This window comes from Haliaeetus leucocephalus, unplaced genomic scaffold (assembly GCF_000737465.1).
Source record: "Haliaeetus leucocephalus isolate CR32 unplaced genomic scaffold, Haliaeetus_leucocephalus-4.0 Scaffold587, whole genome shotgun sequence".
Lineage (NCBI taxonomy): Eukaryota > Metazoa > Chordata > Aves > Accipitriformes > Accipitridae > Haliaeetus > Haliaeetus leucocephalus.
Genome location: NW_010973023.1, coordinates 2,424,514 through 2,444,948, shown reverse-complemented (window position 1 = coordinate 2,444,948; position 20,435 = coordinate 2,424,514). Strand labels below are relative to the sequence as shown.

At 41.1% G+C, this 20,435-nt stretch overlaps 1 protein-coding gene across 3 annotated transcripts in view; it reads left to right on the top strand.

Moving 5' to 3' along the window:
* The first annotated feature begins 8,844 nt into the window (after positions 1–8,844).
* The window catches only part of HDAC4 (histone deacetylase 4), a 231,926-nt gene continuing 220,335 nt past the window's right edge, over positions 8,845–20,435 (top strand). For 2 of the 3 annotated variants that reach the window (XM_010577919.1, XM_010577917.1), the window contains exon 1: positions 8,845–9,088. In XM_010577919.1, coding sequence (XP_010576221.1) covers positions 9,067–9,088 — 22 coding nt within the window. In that variant the 5' untranslated portion in view covers positions 8,845–9,066. The remainder of the gene's footprint in view (positions 9,089–20,435) is intronic. The other variant, XM_010577918.1, reaches the window with a different exon arrangement.

Here is a 20,435-nt window from a genome sequence, read left to right as displayed (position 1 = left end):
GTAGTCCTGCAAATCTACATATTCCCAGGTTTTACACACAGTTAGTTGCATTTCTGAATCTGCATCTCTTCTATGAGCTGTGTTCCTGCTTGACTAAAAAAATTTTTCCAAGCTGTTGACCACTTTAAATTGGAGCTCCCACAGAGTGAACATGAGGTGGTATTTTCAGATTTGCTCAGGTTCCTAAAGATGATCTTTTGTTCATAGTCTTGGATTACGCATTGGAGGATTTAGATCTACTTGTCATCCACTTGGTTGTTCCCAAAGCCTTGTTTTTTTGCTTTTATGTGTATTTGAGATATCTGCAATGCTGCTTCGACAGCAATACTTGTCGAGGTCTAAAAAGAGAGGACATAGCAGCAGATCCCCTCTTCAGCTACCCAGCAGTATTGCTATCGGTGTGAAATCTGTGGAGGTAGAAATAGCGTTGGTACTGTTGTGGACTCCTAGCAATGAAGGAGAAGGGGCACAAAAACTTTTGGGGTTTCATGGTGACCATGAGAAGACCTGAGGTTTTTCTTTTTAGGACATGGAGGCACCTTCAGCTTTCAAAGTAGCTGGAACTGTTGATCAAGGTGGTGATTTGCAAAAGTGTCTATAGATGTACCATAAAGGATTTGGTGCAGAATATGCATATTCTGCCAAGTTGCCCTTGGTTTAAAGCTTAGTGAGGAAAACTTGCAGACTTCTGCTAGGGGCAAGCTCTAATAGTGGCAGGTATGTATGTGTTAATTTAACATTGAAATGGGTGAATAAGTCTTCATTTCTACTGAAATACCAGTGTCCCCTGTGTTTTCAGTTTGGGCTAGTGTCTCAGCATTTGGATTTACACGACTAAAGTGCAACGGCTGCCACCAGAGATCAAATTGAGCAGCTGACTTCACTTGGAAACACAACTGAAAAGAGCCTGGGAAAGGCAGCCTTACTTAAGGAATCTGTGTGCTGTGGACATTAGTAGTGGAGTGTTTCTTGACAAAAAGAAGCAAAAGGGTATGAAACTGTAGAAGGCAATTTTTCTTGATTATTTTTATTGAGAATTTCTCTTACACGTAATTAGATTAATTATTTCTGTATAGGTTTGCTACCCCTGAATAGCTGTGGATTAGCTCTGTGTTAATAAAGTAGCTCACAGTTAGTTAATAGTGTCTTGCCATTTGCGGCTGTTGTTCATTTTGTTTTCTTTTAAAGTCTGAGGGTGAATTCAGTGCATGTATAGCACTGCTTATATTGCAAAGTCTTGCTTAACGAGCCACTGCCTGAAATAATAGCAGGATTGCTCCAAAAGCAACTACCAGGGACGATCTAGCAATATATTATAGCCTTCCCTGAAGGAAATGCGTAAATACAGAGTAGATATTGGTTATTCTTGAATTCTTAATGCACATATACTGTAATTTAACACTTAGGACAACTGTAGTTAGAGATTGAATCTCCTTCTGAACATTATACCATGCAAAACTTGTCACAAAGTTAAAATGTTTAGTGTGAGCGTATAAGCAATAAATCTTTACAGCGTGTATTTGAAAATGGAAGTTTAGGGGAGAGGTGGAAACACAGTATATGTTCTCTTCTAGGCTGTCATGTGAGAATAGCACTTGTAATGGCTGGCATTGAAATGTCAGCATTTACTAAACAAATGTACTGTGTTTTAATTCCTTGAAGTACTGGGTAATGCTTCTGTATTTCTTAGATGGTTAGTATATTTGAATCATTGTGTTGAGCTTTTGATCTTAACAGTAGGTACCTTTGGTTTTGTTACTGCAAGATAGGAATATGGAAACCAAGTTTAGCAGGGATACCCTAGTAATAAGGGCTAGGCTGGTCAGTCTGGATCTGTACTAACTGTGACATGTATGTACCTAATACACTATTGGTGAGAAGCTATTTGTAACAGCTGCTGTATTAGGTTGGGTTTTCTGTTTAATTATTAGTTATACAGTTCTAACTGTAATGAAGACTTAAGGTACTCAAACTGATTTTGTTCTCTGTTTTTCTTAAATGTGGATACTCAAGTGCCATGCAGGTGCTTCCACTTGCCAGTTCACCTGAGTATTTTCTTTAACTTAATGAATGCAGTTGAGTTGATTTGGTGACTGTAGGTTGGTGTGTAGGTGGGCTTTTGTCTTTAAACTTGATTGCCATGTTCTCCAGCAGCATCCAAGAAGAGGCACTTTGGGAGAGGCACTTTGGGAGGCACAACAGGACATGCCTGTGGTGACACTTCTCTGAAACACTCTCTTGTGAGCCAGTGACTTGTCTCACGGGTTTCCTGGCCTTGTGCAGAAGCACTTGGTGTTTGTCCTCTTTTCCAAGAAGTTTGTCCATTTGCTTTTGGAATTCAGGAAAGCTTTTGCTTTTTCCAGCACTCCGAGTCAGAGTTTTGTAGTGAAGCTAAGAAGGAGCATGTAATGCTCCCTGCTTCAGCTTGCCACCCAAAGTATCTTTTCTGATACCTTTCCTCCCTTCTGCGTCCACCCACCCTCTCTCCCAGAAAAAGAATGAGAAAAACTTCTTGCTCTAAAAGAAATAGATGGAAAACAGAGTGATTGGTGACTTCTCTGTATTAATCCTGATTCTGCATCACTGTAATATCCTTAAGTCGCCTCTTTCTGGGCCGAAGACTTATAATCTGCTTCACCTGTATGAAGAATTTGTACCACACCTCTGATTTTTTTTTTTCTTGCCCTTCTTTTGAAACTCATATACTGTATACTTGGAAATGGAGGCGGAGTGTCCAGATTTGCCCAAAATATTCATGACTGTGGAGGAACTGGGCTAGTACAGCAGCAAATTTGGTGTTCTATTTTTATTTTTTATTACTGTCATGGTAGTCTACTCGAGCTTCTGTCCACAGCTGAGCATTAAGCTGATAGTATATTTTACAGTGCAGCCTGTTACTCCTGCAGTATGTGTTTAGAGACAGAAACCCTGTCTTCAGAGACTTTAAACTCTGAGAGGATGTCTGAGGCTTGCAAATAAGTTTTCTGGGAGAGGACTGTTTTGAATATTGTTGAAAGTGTAGGAAAACCAGGACTTCTCTAAGTGGCCAATGCTTGTGAAACTTGGTCTCCCAGGACAGATTCAGTAAAGATGTATTCTGCTTGAGAAGCAGGAGTTGAAGTGATGTTGTCAAAAAGTTGTGTGGGTCCTCAGGACTACCGTCACTGCTTTTGTCATCTTGCAAAGTGGTGGCTCTGGAGACACGGTCCCTAGAGAGACAAATTGGCCCGGGAGACTGTTTCACGTTGCCTTTGCTCTAAATAAAGATGCAGTAAATCTTTTTGTGGTCACAGTAAATTATTATTGTTTTCAAACAGCTGTATGCCTCTTCCTTGTCCCCTCCTTCTTTCATATATAGATCCTATATTGGCAGTATTTTATAAACAACCCCTGAAAAGCAAAGGCTTTTTTTTTTTTCCTCTGGGTAAGGTTCGGGGTCTGTTGTCAAAGGAGAGATTTAATCAATAAGCTCCAACAGAGGCACTGCCTCTCATTAGGTCTGTGAGTCTGTGCAAAGCATGCACATGCTGCAGCATCGGCTCACTCACAGGCTGCATGTTACAAGTAGGAATCCAGGCAAGCATAACGATGGTGTTGTCATCATCTTATGTGGACATGTGGGATTAAACTTAATGCTGTTTGCCTGTTAATGCGGCAAGGAATCTCTTACCTTGGTAGATTTTTTTTTGGAGGGGGGGAGGGAGGAAATTCTTATAGGTATTTAATCTGCAGTGTCAGGCAGAAGGATCGGTTATAATGCTTTTTGGAAGATTAGTGTTTCCATGGCTCTTGGAGACCAAACCCTGAGGTGTTGGAGCACTGCTAAAGCAGTGCCAGGATGCAGAAGGCGTTGTCCTAGCATCCCTTCTGCTGTTGTCTTCACAGAGCTGGCCTCCTTGTCCTGCTAAAAGGCAGTGTCTTCTGCAAAGCTTTTAACATTCAGGGGTCTGAAAGGCAGAGTGGCTTTCTCTGGACCTAGAAATAAACATCAAAGCACAGCAATCTGGATAGTATGCGTATGACTTCCACCGTGTTTTGATGTATTGAGTCAGCAGGCAGTCAGGTTTTGTTTAACTGAAGTTTTCAAGTGATCTTGTCAGCTGGCTGTAGTGTTGCTATCTGGAGGTGTTGATGGTATGCGTCTGAGAGGGCCTCCAGATGAAGTGAGGTGATCGATAGCTGGGTATCCTGAAGCAACCAGACTGACTTGGCTTAAAACAATCTTGAAACTTCACCCTTAGGCCAAGATTTTAATCTTGGCTGAAGTACTGTGGCAATTTAAGCCCTGAAAAATAGAGCTTTGTAAATAAAGCTGTATTATAACTTTAATTACTGCACATCTGTACTTGTGACTAGTAGAGAGGCACATCTGGAATAGGCTGAGGCGAGGAAGGTGAACATTCATACTGTCAAAACATTTGTATGGCGGAACTGTAAGATTCCTGCTACTTAAAAAAATTCAGTAGCTGCAAGATGTATGGAAACAGACTTGGAAAACTGTTGGATTACTTACATTTTCTAGTTCACATGCAATTCTGTCTCTTAATGGTTGGCTAGATGCCCAGTGGGGAAAAAGTGGTCTTGGAAAGTGTGTGGAGGGAATATTGTAGAACTGAGTTGTGGAGCTGTCATGTGTGTGGTTTTGGGGGGCAAGCCTGGTCGTGCTGTTGGAGAGGAAGAAGGTGAGGGACCTTCTGTTTTACAGAGATGTTAAACAGTTTGGTGTTTGGAGCCATATGCTTTCTCCCTATATGCATTATTCCTGTGTATAGGTGGTTTGTTGCCACATGTGATGACCCAGTCTATTGATGAATGTGCCACTGTTTTCTTTGCAGCTTCTGGAAGAAGCAGTTGAAGTCTCATGAAACTGTTTTAAGCAGATGCATCCCTTCCTTGACATAAATGATGAAATATCTGCCTGCTGTACTGCTGAGGACTGAGTGTGTTGTATGATGTACTTGCTGGCAGGAGATGAGTAAGAGAAGAGCTAAAATGACCAATAGTAACTTTAATCTAGGGAAAGTTGTATAGTAAGGGTTGGTGGTTTGTTGAGGCACCACAACAACTGAGAAACAAGGAGCCTTTGCTGAGGCTGCAGCCCCTCAGTCTATCTCTTACTGTATGGTGACTGCAGATACGGAAGCTCGTTATCAGCTGGTGACAAGGAGGTGACAGTACTCAGGCTGTGGCTACTTTCTGAACCAGGAATGTGATGAGGATACAGCTGCAGATGCAGCAGCCTGTGTGGTTTATAGGGAGCATGTGCTGTCAGGCATACCCTGGTAGAAGTAGGCTGAAATAAATAGGCATTAATTTGCTCTTTGTGCTCCTATTCCAGAGTTTTTTAAAAATCCAGCAGGGACCAGACTCTGAACAATTCTCCTGTGAGGCAGAAATCTTGATGATACCAGTCCTGTTTGTTACACCTGATTAAGTAAGAGTGTGTGTTTTACACACCTGCTTGTTTTAGCCTACAATTCTGCTCAGTCTTTCTGCCCTGTAGTCTGAAATGTGCAGTGCCATCCACTGTCTCGTTGCGGATGCTCTTCGGCTGCCCTTTGCTCTGCGCCTGGGGAAGGACTCCATGTGAAGTGCCAAAGCTGGCATGGTCAGTATGCCACTGCTTGTTGTCTGCCAAGAAAATTCACCTAGCCAGCAGGCAGTCCTGGGGCTCGCTCAGAGACAGCAGGCAGGCTAAAGTGAAACACTCCTGCGGCAGCAGTCATCCATCTCTTTTTGCATGCTGGACCCAGTGAGTTTCACCTGAGCACGTGTGCAGCGAAGTCTGCTGTGCCCATGATCGCGCTCCCCCTGAAAAAGGGAGGTGAGCGACCTGTCTAGCCAAAATAGTTGGTTATGAAGTTACTCATGAGAGGATCGTGCTGCTATAAACAAACACATACTCATCCCCATCATGTACGGCATGTGTCTGTGTTAATAGTGGGCAGGCTGCCCAAGCAGCTGATCCCAGCCACGACCCAGTCCTTGCCCGTGCCTGAAGAGCTCGCGAGGAGTGTGCCTCTGGATGATGTGTGGGGTGGACTTGCTGTTCTTATGGCTGAAATGTGCAGGCCAGAGGTGATCGCCCTTGTCCTGGAAGGCAGTGGAGCTGAAGTAAAACCAGCTCTGTGTTTTGTTGGCTTTTTTGTTGTTGTTGTTTGTTTGTTTTGTTTTAAAAGAATTTTAAAACAAGTTTTGCTTGGAAAACCCTATAGACCTCCAAACATCGTAGGCATAGGGGTAGGCAGCATTTTGCGTCTCCTAATTTGAGAAATGTTTTTGTGAGATAGTGGTAAAATGACAAATTTATGTAAGAATTGCTGCAAATAGGGGTCTGAAAACAGCTCTTGACCACTTTGGAAATGGCTTATTGGACTGCATTGAGATCCATGCAAATAGTAACTGAGAATAAGATTTTGGTGGTGAAATAAGTTGGGAAATGATTGCTGTTTGTATCTTAGGAAGGTCTGTTTTACTTAGGCTTTACTCATTCTTCTAAAAGAAATGTAGGAAACAAACAAACAAAAAAAAAACAAAAATAAAGAAGAAAAAAGTGTAGGTGAACTGAATCTGTAGCTTGTCCAATCTGAGCATGGTTATTTTGTTGTCTCTCTTCTTCCCAGGCACTAGTGTTACTAAACATGCAGAAGCTTAATATTTTGAGTCTCATGCCTGACTGAATTTAGACAGACGTTTGGGGGAATAAGTGGGAATAGGTAAACTGGTGGTGCTGTTAAATGGATTTGCTGCTAATGTTTCAGTCCAGTTTCTTCCAGAAATTCATACACGTTTTCTCACTGTTCATGCTTTGTCCTTCATTCTTGCATTGTGAAAATTAGTAGACTGAAATCTGTTAACTTCATTCCAAATCCTTCTTGTCTACAGCTGAGATTGCTTATGCTATAACATTACCTGCTGTTTTTATTGGAAATGAATGATGTTAATATTTTGCTAATGCCTGGTCTAAGTTGACCCGACTCTCTTCAACAGGATGTGCAAATTAATGGAACTGGAAGATCTTGAACATTTGGGATAGCAGAGACCTGCAGGGATTAGAAATTACACTTAAGTAATTTTCTCCTGAATTTGACGCATAACATGAAAGAGCATTCCAGGTCTCTAAAAATGCAAGACAGGCAGAGGAACTTGGAGAGTAGTAGTGCTGAGACACTTGGGGTAGAGAGAAACAGCCAGTTAAAGAAGTTTTTTTAATGAAATACAGCAAGGAAGACCTCTTTGTTCAACAGCGTCTGCTTGGGCATTATTCTGCAAACCAGGGAAGTACCTTTATAAAGCAGGGCCCATCATAAGTGATGGTGGTGGTATTTAAGTCTTAGACCTGGTTTTGCTGCCTTATTGGAAAGGAACACAAATATCTGAGCATGATAAGAGCTCTTTCAAGAATGGATGAGACTACTTGGAATGTAATGGCACAGATAAATTGTGGACAGATGCTCATTGTGCAAGCGGCAATAGTAGTTACTATCATAATCATCCCCCGCCCAAGGAATATTGCTGTCTCTTTGCTGGAGGTCACCACACCCTCAGAGCTGCTGGTGGAGCAGTTTGGGGTAAGTGCTCCCTGCTTTGCTTTGAGCAGAGTCAGCTGGATTAATTTAGATGGGTTAACTAGCTGGCTTCTGCCAGCAGGCTGACTTCATGTCTGAAGTGGGTTAGGGAGTGTTGGGTATAAGCTGTTCTTGCTAGCCAAGCTGTGAGGGCCGAAATGCCTTGTCAGGGCAGGGAGGAACTCCTCCAGGTACCAGCTGTCTGTTCACGTCATCCTCAGTATCCAGGAGAGGTTATCTGTTGGGAACCTGAATGTTGATGACTTTTTCCTTGCAAAGAAGGGAAGTAACCTGTGGTTGTGAAATACTTTGCATAAAGGACACAATTTGGTTTAATCTGTTTCAGTAGCTTTAGCTGGTAGCATGTATCAGTGGCAGGTGTCTCTATGTATATTAAAACAGAGCAATCTCCCTGAGATACCCTGCCTGTAAAACATGGCTATTTAGAAGTGCTGGATGCCACTTGGTATAGTGCCAAAAAAACCCCAAACACCCAAAACTGAACTTCAGGACACTTTGCAGCAGGTTCTTTTGGTGTAAGTATCGCTGGTTGCATCAGAGACACCATCTGTGGGGGTCTCTGAGGTCAGGGTTTCTATAAGCTAGGGTATCTACTGCTTTTATATTTTTATTTGGGGGGCAGGGGTACACTAGTTTGCTAATTCAGTGGGTTGGGTTTTTTTTCCTCTCTTCTTCCTCCCTCTAATATACAGCTTAAAAATAATGGAGAAGTGTGAATTTTTTTCCCCTGGGGCAGTACGAAGTTGCTTCTTAATAATCTGCTGGAGGCTTGGGTTGAGTGGGAGTGGAATTGATTGTGTGGGTTTTTTCCTTCCTGCTCCAAGACCACTTCTTGGCACCGAGGAATTTTTCTTGAGACTTCTTTGGGGAACAGATGCGTGAAGTACAGTTACCATTCATACATACGGCTTTTAAAATATGGAAGCTGTTGGACTGAAGTGGCTTCATATGGTGCTATTGGAGGATGAGAATTAACATGCGAGTTTGGGTTTTTAAGACTTGAATGTGTAGTTGAAAAGTTGGGGGGGGCTTAATTGTTTTTTATGATAAATATTGGTCTGCATTTTTATGGTTATCAATCAAAATTACATCTATAACTCTGAAAATTACTCTCTCTGCAACCTTTAATGCTTAAAATAGTATCCTAGTTTAATCTTTCTTTCTGGGGATAAATATGTTACATAATGTGTAATTTAAATGGTTGTAAATCTTAATTCTCTAATATAGACATATTTTTCTTTATTTGCAGGTTCCCATTTTGAAAGCCATTAGAAGATATTCTGCCACCCTATTGGATTACTCCCTATACAACTCAGCATGTCACTGTGCCCTGGATTTTATAAGGTGGCCATGATTTAATCCCCACTTCCAATTTCTATGTATTGGTGAAGCATTGGAGCTCGTTAGAGCTGCTGTTACTTGCGTGGAAACTGATCCGTCTCAAATTCCTTCTCCAAAGGACTAGACGTTGCTAGCAATGAGCTCCCAAAGCCATCCAGGTAAGGGCAAAACCACTTCAAATGTAGTAACGACAGCAAAACACTATGTGTTTGCTGCATGAACAGACTTCTTACTGTGTTGAAATGATAGTCCAGTCCCTCTCCTTGTACTATTACTTTGTTTAAAACTGAGACTTTGCATGAAGATGGAAAATTGTGTTGCTGTTACCAGAGTTCCAAGGAAATCTTGCCATTTTAGCTTTCTAACTGTTGTATTACATATCACTGAAAGTTGTAGGTATTTTGTGAGATGTTAACCAGATGTTTAATTTGTTAAATCTATGCTGATAAGTCTTAACGGTATGTAGTGTGCCTCTAAGGAATGGTCATGGTTCTGCTGGTATGTCTTTATTGATATTTCAGAAAACTCTTTGACTTTTAAAGTACTTTTTAGTAGGAAAGAATAGTTTTGCTGGAAAAAAGAGTCAATTGATCCATCTCAATGTTGCCTGGGGGATTATCCCTAATGTGTCTTGTAATTTAAGACATCTGATTCATCACTACAAAATTGTGTATTTCTGTCTGTCAAGAGGATCTGTAGATACTCAGTTACCTACTTTGTAGCTTAAAGTGATCTCATACATTTGTATTTGGTGAGTTTCAGGTTAACTTTGTGTTAGGCAGAGCTTTGTGAGCTTGTGCTTTGGAAGAGGAATTTTAATTGTGCTCTGATATGCCTGCTTTGACTGTTGAATTTTGTGGTAGACAAGATGACTGCTGGGAAGCAAGTAATGCAACAACGACAAGGCACGTGAAAGTACTTATTTAACTACGCCTTTGAGAGATTTAATCAGTTTTGGGCTAACAGTCAAATAAGACTGAAGTATTAAAAGCCAACAAACAGCTCCTAAGATTTAAGGAACTGTATATTTGTGGGACGAAGAATTTCGTATTTGCTTCAGAATTAACTCTAGCAGCCCGTTTGAATTTCTGAGGCTGGGAACAAGAAACGCTGCAGTAAATAGGGATGCTGGAGTTTACAAGCAGCAGCGCTGAAAATCTGACCCTCGTGTAGGAACTGACGAGTTTATAAGTCTCTAAAATTATCAGTGTTATCAAAAATAAAAAAATCTGGCTTCTACTTCCATAATACAGCAGCCTCTTAGATTTTGAAACTTGCTTCTGGTATTATGGGGAGTTGGAAGACTAAGTATATTTGCATGTGCAGAGTGCACACAGGTATTCACCTGCGACACATTTCTTGCAACGTGATGTTTTTCAAGAGAACAGTTCTTCAAAGAAGTGGATAGTTGTTATTTGAATGCTTTCCTGTCTCAAATGTGAGTGAGACTGAGGAGCTAATGACTGCCTGCTTTTTTCTCATTACGGTGGGATAGGTTAAATGCATACCTATATTTAAAAACCAACCAACAAACCTAACTTGATATTGCTTTACTTCTTAAGGAGCAGCTCTCCAGATATTTAGGAAGAGGGGATGTCCTCCTTCGTTGGGCTGTTCTGTTGATGCAGGAGTATTGGAAGCCTGCTGCTGCTTTGTCTTGTTTTCCTTTAATTCACCTGCTAACCCTTTTGTCTTTCCTTTTTTTACTGGTTCTGCTACTTTTACTCAAGTTCTCTGCTGATGATGTAGCAGGGAGTCATGTAGGAAAGGCTAATGAAAGAAAACAAGAAGCTCCTCGTGTAAGAAGTGTTTCTGTAATGCTAAAAATTGGTTTGAGCCTACCTTTTCTAACTACCGTGTCTAGAGTGGTCCTTGTTGAGAAGGCTTGTGTAATGAAAACCCAGGGAAGTGGCAGCTCAGCTGGCTGGCTTTGGACATATGTGTGTTTTCCAGTGCTGCTGTTCTTAAACCTTCCTGGCCCTTGTCACGTAAGACCTTAGAGTAAGGTATGGGATGGCTCAATAAGAATTAAACTTGTGGCTACTGTATGAGTGTTTGGTAGAAAATAAGACTATTAGTAGGGGAAAGTTTTTTGGTTTTTTGTTTTTTTTCTCTACTCTGGTAGTTAGCCCTTTCAAATTTAAAGAAACTATTGCAGTTTTATTATTTAGAAATACAGCTTAAACTTCCTATTAACTCTTGCAATGAGGGACAGGAGATAGAAACTCAAGGCTCATTGTCAACTCATTCACTGGTGATCATTTAAAGGGTGAAAAACTTTCATAAAACTGAAAAGGTGGAGGAAATGGTCTTGTGCTATTTTTTTACAGAATGGTGTTTGTTCTGCAGGTAGGCTTTGTATGAAAATATTTTCAAATGGTATCAACTTCCACAAAGTCTGTCTTCTCATCAAATGCTGTTGTGAAATTCTCCCTGTGCCCTTCCTAGGTGTTGGGTTCTTATTTTGGTGGTATTTCCAAGCATGGGGTTGAAATTCTACAGTGTATCATGGTGGCTTTTTACCTCTGGCTTAGACTGTGGTATTCTTATTGCTTGTTTCTCTTTTAGAGTCAGTTTTATAATAATTGGTAAAAATATTTTCCAAACCTTTCCAAAGACAACATCTGGACTTCTCATGTCAGTTATGATAGCTATTTTGATTATACAGCTACAGGTAATTATTACTAATGATGTGCATTGTTTAAGGGAAGGCTCTGGCTTAACTCAAGAGCCTATTAAACCTTGCTTCAGTGGATACAAGCTTTCTTCTCTAATCTTCTCCAAACCTATCACTAATGGGATGTTTTGGGAACAGTGCCATAAAATTGTTGCAGCGTAGGTGAATGAAAGTGGTTTGGTGGTGGTTTTTTTTTTTCTTCTACTCTGCAAAGCTCTCTTGTGAGAAACGTTGGGTATTGAAGGCTTCTCACTGAACAAGGTGAAAAAATATGGAGAAGACTAAGTTGTCTAAAAAAAGTATGACTTCCCTGCCCCTCCATTCTTCCCCCATCACTGCCACTTCTTTTGTTATATTTTGGAGTAAACTTTCTCAGAGAATAAGAAATAACTTTTGGAGAAGTAAGAATACCCAGGTGGGAGAAGTTAATCCTCAAGGACTTCCAGTGGGTAAATCAATCTGTCCTGAGCCCTAGACATAAAGTAAAGACCTTGGACCTTTGTCTTCTGGGCCAAAGGCTCACTCCACAGTCTCCTACTTGAGCTTTGGGTTAAGACCAGCAGCTCTTATGAACTTAACTAGCCACAAAAATGCATGTGGGTGTGCTGTGTGCATGAGGAGCAGAAGCAGGTAGGCTGCTGGTGTCCCTCTGGCCGCAAGCACTGCGTGCCCATCGTTGTGTGGTGCCCACTGCTCTGGAGGAATGACTGGCTCCTGGCAGGTGTCAGTAGGTTTTGTGGATTCCTGGGTGGGAATGAGAATCGCTTTGGGTGGAACTGCTGGTCAGGATGAAATGGTCGGGGAAAGGGGCTGAAATTGGAAGGTGGGATTGCAGGAGGATAGGCTTTCCCCAGCAGCGATGGGAGCGGGAGCCTACATAGACCTAGTCAAGACAAAGCTCAGAGGCATTGTGTGCCCTTTGGCTTTTGGCAGAGGAGTTGCTGTTTCTTCCAGTGCTGGAACAAAGCTGAAAAAAAATGCTGAAATTGTGCTATAAAAGATCAAGTTGCTGCAAAGTATAATTAAGAAAATTAGGCTAATTAAGATAACATTTAGGATTATGACAAAGCTTGGGGGGGAAGGGGAAAGCATGTTTAGTTTCACTACTTAACCTGTTATGTTGCCCACAATTTAAACTTGCCTTGCGTAACCTGTGGTGCTGATGCTGCTCATCGTACCCAGGCTGGCTGGGCTGTGAGTATTTGTGGGGTTGTGGTTTTTTTGGCTCTTTTTTTTTGGCTCTTTTTTTTTTTCTCTCTTACTGACCTTAAATGATTTCTTGCAGTCCCCTTCTACCTACCCCCTTAATTTTCAGTGGCTTGAGTTTCACTATCATTTGGTTCTTTAATCAGTAAAGATTGTTCTGCTGATACTAGTTATACATAAAGATTAGTTTAAAAAACCAAAACACTTAAAGTTAATCACTCAACTGATTTGTATTTGTTTAAAGTTCACTTTCCTTTGTAAAAGCTGAAAATCTCCATGTTCAATGAAGCATTTTGTTTATGAAATGTTATCTTACAGGAATTAGCCAGTCTGAATGCAAATGCTATATTCTTTCTTCAGAGCTACTCTTGCGGAGATGCAAATTTTATTTACATTTTGAAATGCTGAATGTTTGATAATTAGGAATATTGAAGTTTAAGAATGAGCTGCCTATCTGATATGGAAAAATCTGCAGCAGGATCATTAAGACTGAGAGGAGATATCAGAGAAGGCAGAAAGCTTCATGATCACACAACACTGGGAAAATGAGTTAGCAAGTCATGTGCTGTGATTTGCTAGATTGATAAGTACTTTTGTATGGTGTTTTATCTGCTGAGTGCGAGAAGCCACTCTCCTTTCATACTCCGTGGCTCAATGAGGCATGGAAAGCTCTTTCATGCAGTACACATAAGAGCTTTCCCTGTTAGTCTCTCAAACATTTTGCACCATCCAATTAATATTTTATGTGTTCTCTTTTTAAAGATTAAGAAGTTTCTGTGGAGATGTGTTTCAAACTGGCTTTAAATGACACTGACCTACTTTTTGGCAGTAATGATTCTGTTTCTGTAAGTTATCTGGGGGTAAGAGCATTCTTCCCATAAACATAAGGACTAGAGGAGTAAATTGCAGGGCTGGGACACAACTGATACTTGGTGGCTGTTGTCTGGAAGAACATCTGGATACCGTGTATCCCTGCTTCCCCCTACCTGTCTGGTGCTCCAGTTCCTTATGTCTGGATTATTCTAGACTGGACATTCAGGCTCCTGTCTACAAGTAAAACACTACTAGTAGTGAGTACTGGTAGGACCTTATTGTCTCTGATGCTGTCTTTTCTCTACACGGAAATACAAAGATTTCGCCAGACCGGTCCTCTTCCCACACTGCCGTGTGTGCTTCATGGGAAGCTGAAGTTTTGCAGAAAAGTTCAACTCTGGCAAGCACAGCAGAGGTAACAGGAACTCCATTTGAAGGGATGCTGCTGCCTGTCCTTTACAACAGTAGTGTAAGCGCTGAGCGTGTGGAGTAGGAACTCAGTAGCAAGAGCTACTGCTGTGCCTTGAAGCTGTTGCCCTGAGCAGTCTGGTCCCGCAGGTTTTGGGGGGACTTTGAGGTTGGTTGAGAAGTAAACTGAGCAACAAGATCTGGCAGTAAGAAGCTTTGGTTAGAAGAGCTGAAACCCCTTGCGGATGGGAACTGGCCCATGTCTCTGTTTACTTTTCTTTATTCAACCTATGACAGGATACCTACTCCGCCTGCATTCTGATTCTTACACATGTGTAAGCTGAGCCTGTCCTGGATTTCCTCTAAGAAGAACAGTATCATTTTGAGGATCTTGAAAGTTTTAAGGCTGCTACCATGAAACCTGTGAAGTTTTCACTTTCTGGAGCATCAAATAGTTGAGACTTTCTGTACAAGGTTTTTATTGTACCCTCAAAAGAGAAGAATTGTTTTGTGCTTCAACTTGGGGTTCAAGTTGAAGTTCCTTCTAGGTCAGTGCCCCTGCTAAGTACATTCCTCTCATTTCTACTTTTTCTTTAAATGCAGTTCTTGCACTTTGGAATTCTTTTAAAAGCTTGTTTCTAAAGTAAGTTTTTTAGCCTGTGATGTATCCTGCAGTGCAAAGATGAGAAGCAGGTACTTATTATGAGAGGCAGAGAACTCTGAATTATTTTGAATGAGGTACAGAAAAGGATATAAAAAAGGTTGTACTTTTAAAGTCAGATGATAATGTTGGAGATAGTCCTTGGGACCTTGCATCTCTATTTGGAAAGGAGAGAATCCTTTTTCTATACTGTTACTATGTTTTTGTTGTTCGCTTTTGGTCAACTTCAGTTTGACCTGTATCTTATGTATTCGTCCCCAAATTAAATTTGTTACTGGTCTGTAACAAGGAGTATATTTTCAGTGTTTATTTTAAATTATTCAGCTTGTCGTCTTCATGGCAGGTTCTCACACTGATGAGGCTTGTTTGTGTGCCTTTGATGTGGTCAGATCAATTAGGACAGAGCTGATGTTGAAGGAACGTTTCAATCATCCCACTGATTCTGAAAGTGATTCAAGAGCAGGGGCAGAAAATCCACTTACTCTCAGATGGATGTCAGCCATACACAGCGTTTTTCATCCTTTAAGTCTAGGAATTTGGCTGTCTGGCTACCTGTTCATTGTCAGGTACTGCTTAGCCTCATTGCAAATGGAAAAATATTTTTGAGAGCTCTTGGTCAAAAGCTTTTGGAGGTTTTTTTTTTAAAACAAGTTTTCATATTGTTGGTTTGGGGAGGAGTGGAGAAACAATTGTAATGAATGTTTCTTCTTTTAGTGTAGTTTTTAGTATTTTTTTTTTTTTTTTTTTTTCCTTTAACATCTTTAGAAACTGACTTTACAGTCAGAAAATAGCCAGGAGTGACTGAACGTGGAGTACCAGATGCCTGACTGGAGAAGGAAAAATTGTGGATGTATTAATTCTCCTGTCCTTCAGTAAAGGCTTGACAAGTCCCTTTCCCTCCATAGGTTGTAATATGCCATGAATTTCCCTGCACCCTTTGTTCTTTTCTATTTGGTCTGTTAAGCAAGGAAGGGCCTTTGAAGTGCACTGACACCTGCAAGGTTTGAGGTACCAAGTGGAGTGGTCAAAAGTCCTGGTAGTGTGGAATGCTTTTCCTGGCCAAACTGTGATGGCAGAAATATATTATTACAAATAAATGAGAATGATCTTACAGGTAATACTTATGAAATACAACACTGCATGGATTTTAGGGTAGCTTTATATGGCTGTTTTCTAGTTTTCGTGAATTTGCGCTTAAGAACTTCAAAGATGCTCAGTGGGGTTAGATCTCAAGTAATTGATCTAGCTAATTATCTGGTGGTGTTGCACAATTACTGAGGTAGAATGAGCAGAGTTTAACCCTTTCTGCTTCTGTGCTTCAGAGATGCTTCAGCATCCACTTTGGTTTTCAGCCCTTGTGACAGTCTGGCTGAATGGAGACTCTGGCCATTTGTGCAGTGTGTTGCTGTCATCTTTTCTATTCCTATTCTTTCTCTTTTCCTAATTTCTTGAATCGTGGTACTTGCTTTCCTTTCCCTTGTCCATTGGTATTTGAGAGCTAGAGGCTGGCTGGGGCAGGGGCCATGACTCCAGTGACTTCCTTGCAAGAAGAAAGCAGGCAAGTGAATCTCTGTTAGCATCTTTGATGTGCTAACTACTGAGAAACGGGGCATACAATTAATTCTTCCTTTAAGAAAACTAAAATTAGTATATCAGCAGATCTTTTAAACATTTTGCTTCTGCAACCAAAATACTGTTGTTTTATCAGCTACTGAGAAAATGGGATGCTTTACCTGCAGTGCCCTTGTTTGCTTTGAAATACTCAACAGTTCTTGGTGTTCCCCTGGGAACTACTGTCACGGTTTGGCTAAATGATGCTTGATAGACTGATGTGCTGAAATGTTGAAGCAAATTTTTAGCCTTTCAAAAGATGAAGCTAGTATTAAACTTTGCACCTATTGAAAGCTGAATTACATACAGAAAAATACTCATGTGGGCTTTTTTGAGATCTTCCTGTCTCCCTGTGATCTCTTTAAAACTGAACTAGATCATGGTTACTCAATATCTTCTTTCAAGCAAAAGAAATGTGTGCTGACTGTAACAATTTAGGGATTTGTCTTGAATTTCAATCATGATTCAAGCTTGATTTTTTTTTAGTGCTTAAAGAACAGATAAGTAGTATGTAAAAGTCCTTTAGGACTAGACCAGATTCAGCAATACCCTGGAAAGCTGCCGTCGCAGCTCATGAACCTTGTAGTATAGCCATGCTCTGCCTTCACCTGGCTCCATGGGTTACCGGCTCGCTGACTTCCCACCCATGCCACTGTCAGCCCAAGGGTAGAGTCCATATATCAAGACTGTAATTGGGAATATTTGCTAGTTAGTACACCCGTATTCACAAGTTCTGCAGCTAAGTCTGTTTACGAAGTACTGCTAAGCTGCTTCTCTTTGGTTGTCATTTAACCTTCCTAAGGGGTGGTACAAGGCATCCTTCTGATTGTGAAGGCCTTCCCCTGCTTGACTGTCAGCCAGCACCTCTGGAGAAACTCAGCTTGAAGGTACCACTGGTGGCACCAATTCTTCTGAGTGCTATCAGAAGCCCATGCATGTGTGTGGGTTTCAGTGGGGCATCGTTAATCCTCCTTTGAACCCCAGCAGCACAGGCTCTGTTGGAGAATCCACAGACTAGATTTAATCTTCCTAGTGTCTGTATCTGATCTGCTCAACTTTGATGTAGGAACAGCAGATTTATTCTGAAGGCATGAATTGCGAAGTCTGAGTACATTCTGCAAAGATCGCTGTGCAAGGTCAGCCCTGGGGACACCAGGTCTGGGAGCCTGACTACATCTAGCAGTGGATGCTGGGAAAGAGGGTGAGAACAGGTCAGATTCTAGCAACAGCCATTAATATACCCTCTCAACCTCTAGTCATGTATGACTTGGATTTTTTTAAGGAGCTGGGTGTGCTAAATTTTACTTTATTAGTCCTTTTTCTGTTTCTGTCATCTGCGCAGTTGCTTTTGGAAGATGCCTAAGCTTTGGCACTTGCAGGGAATTGCACAGTTGGGCATTGGTGCGTGAGGAGTGTTGCGGTTGTCTCCCTCTGCTGCAGAGCTTGTGTGGCTGAAATCAATGTTTTTGAGGGACTGCTTCCTTCCACTGAGTGAGGAGTGGAGTGGTGACATCTAAGCTCTTCACTGTAAGTACCGGAGCTGGGTGCTGGGATACTGATGGAGATAAGTTGTACAGAACCATTCCATCAGTTCTGTTTTGCACTGTTTTGGTTGCACCAAGGGCTGAATAATCCCAGCACTGGAAAAAAACTTTGTGTATTGATACTTGTGGACTTGAACATGAGCAAGCAGTATTTTGCCAATGCCGCCTTCTCCTCCAGGACAAACTTCTAACCATGGACAAGGTAGAGTTGCTTGCAGTGGAGGGGACTACTGGAAACTCTCACTGTGCTGCAGCTGCGCTCTGTGGTAGGGCTGGGATCAGGATGTTGGAGAAATGACAGATGAATTCAAAGAAATCATTTTTAAAAAAATCAATCCTGACCCTTTCACTATTCAAGAATCTATGTACTCATTTTGTTTGTAGCTGTTATGTTGCCAAACCACATAAATAGCTTTACAGGGAAAATTGTAATAGGAGTGAGGTCTAGTTTGTGAGCTTTGAACTGTTAGCCTTTGCTTCAGGTAACCATTTTGTCCTGAAAGGCAGCTGCTGTAGTCGTGTAACCCCATCAGACTTTATGTAATAGCAAGAAGCATGAACCTTGGGGTGAGGGGGTGTGGGGTTTGCTGCCTCTCTTGGCAGCATACTCATTGTATTGTGTATTTTGCCTTTTTTTTAAATAGATGTTGCTGTCCGTGAACTACTGTGTAATGACTGTTTGCTGTCAGGTTTCACCTTCTAATCAATAGACCAAGATCAATGCAGTTATTTGTACGTGCGGTCACTTTAGATATACAGTTAGTCAAGTTGGGTGCAGCTGGGAGATAGGTAATGCTCCCTCAGTTAGTTTATGTGTTGAGAGATTGGAGGGCGGGTTTTTTTTACTACTTCTGTAAAGTTGGTTTCAGTATTTTTGATCAATTGACAATTCTTCAGGCAGGAAACCATTAAAACCTGGTGATTTTAAGATAATCCATTAAGAACTATTTTTTGCTATTCAGTATCAGCATTCAAAACTTGCACTTTCTGGTTAAACAGACTTCCCCCTCTCCTTTGAGACCTTTGTTTTATGCTGGCTCTAAAAAGAAACATCTTTAGTTTAAAACTTTTTTCATACTAGTGTGCTGCTGCACTATAAAATGCTTGAGCTGCTCTTGTGAGAAGACATAAGCCAAAACCCCATCTCTTCTCTGGTCAAAAAATAACACAGAAGAATAAAAAGACCAGAGCCCATACACCAGGCTCCGGTAGCCCATCCAAGTATTGAATCTTTGACATCTGTCACTTTAGGAAAAATTTTTGAAACTTCCAAGTACTTGCTTTATTCTAAATGAGGTACCACTGGTTTCATACAACCTTTGCCAGGAGAAGGCATGCGATCCTTACAGCTTAACAAACTAAGAAGAAGGGCTTTGGCATCTGTTCCCCACCAGCAGCAAGTATCTGATTGGCATTACGTTTTTTCTTTTTTCCTTCTTTTTTTTTTTTTTCTTCTTTCTAGCAGGTGGAAGGCCTGTTCTGCAGGCTTGTAACTCTTGACAGGTTTATCGTGATGGCTTCTTGGCAGGTAGGGGTGATGCTGTTCATTCAGTCTGCCTTAAAGATTCTTGGGTGGTTTTTTTTTTTCTTTAAAGTGTAGCTTCATGCAGTAGCTATTTCAAATAGGTCATGGGACTTTTGCCTCTGATTTACTTCTTTCTATCCAGAATTGTAGCAGGTAGAGCCAAACTGCAGGGTCACTATACCTTAATTGTCACCTCTGCCTCCCCCAAATGTGTTTAAGACAGGGTGATCAGAACAAATGTAGCATCAGTTTATGTTGACAAAGGTTTGGGAACTCTCTTAATTAGTCTTCTCAATATGTTTTCTTTTTCATGAGGAAAAGTATGCATAGTAGTTCTGTTCAGGCACTGGCATCTTGTGATTTCTGAAGTCTTTCTAAAGGAGCTGCTGTGTAAAAGTTGGTCTTTTAATTTTTTTTATCATGTTTGTTGTGCAAGACCTCAACTTGTTGTTTTTAGCAGTTCACCAAAGCGCTTTCTAATCGGGTGCTGAAAGAGAATTCCTCCTCCTCCACTGATTAATTTCTGGCATGGAGCATGAAATAGCTCTTGCGTCAATAAATCGTCACAACCTTTGCTTGTCTCTGTCAGCGTAAATACAGTTGGACTCTAACATGCCTGAAAGTAGGCCAGAGGTTGCTAATTTTGCAGCTGCAAAGTGGTCAAGTCCAAGAGAGTGCATGTGCGTGCTTGGTGGGATATCGGCACTGCTGCATTTCAGGTTACAAGTTGGGCCCCTTTTTGTATTTTATATAAAAAAATTATGTTTGACAACTGTCTTAGAGCATCATGTTTTTAGGTGCATTGGTGTTATTTACTAGAACAAATGTGTGTGTTTATATAGCTATGAGCAAGTCAAATGCTTTTCTCATCATACCTGAGTTGCTTGGGTTACATTTGTGCTAGTTATGAAACGAAGATCACCAGCCTGCGTGACCCTGGTATTCAAGGCTTTGCTGATTTCTTCAGTGAACTCCAGTGCTCCTCACACCTGCTTACCTCTTGCCATCCTGGTATGTATCAGTAGTTTCACAGCTCAGCTGCTGCAATCCTATGCTCCAA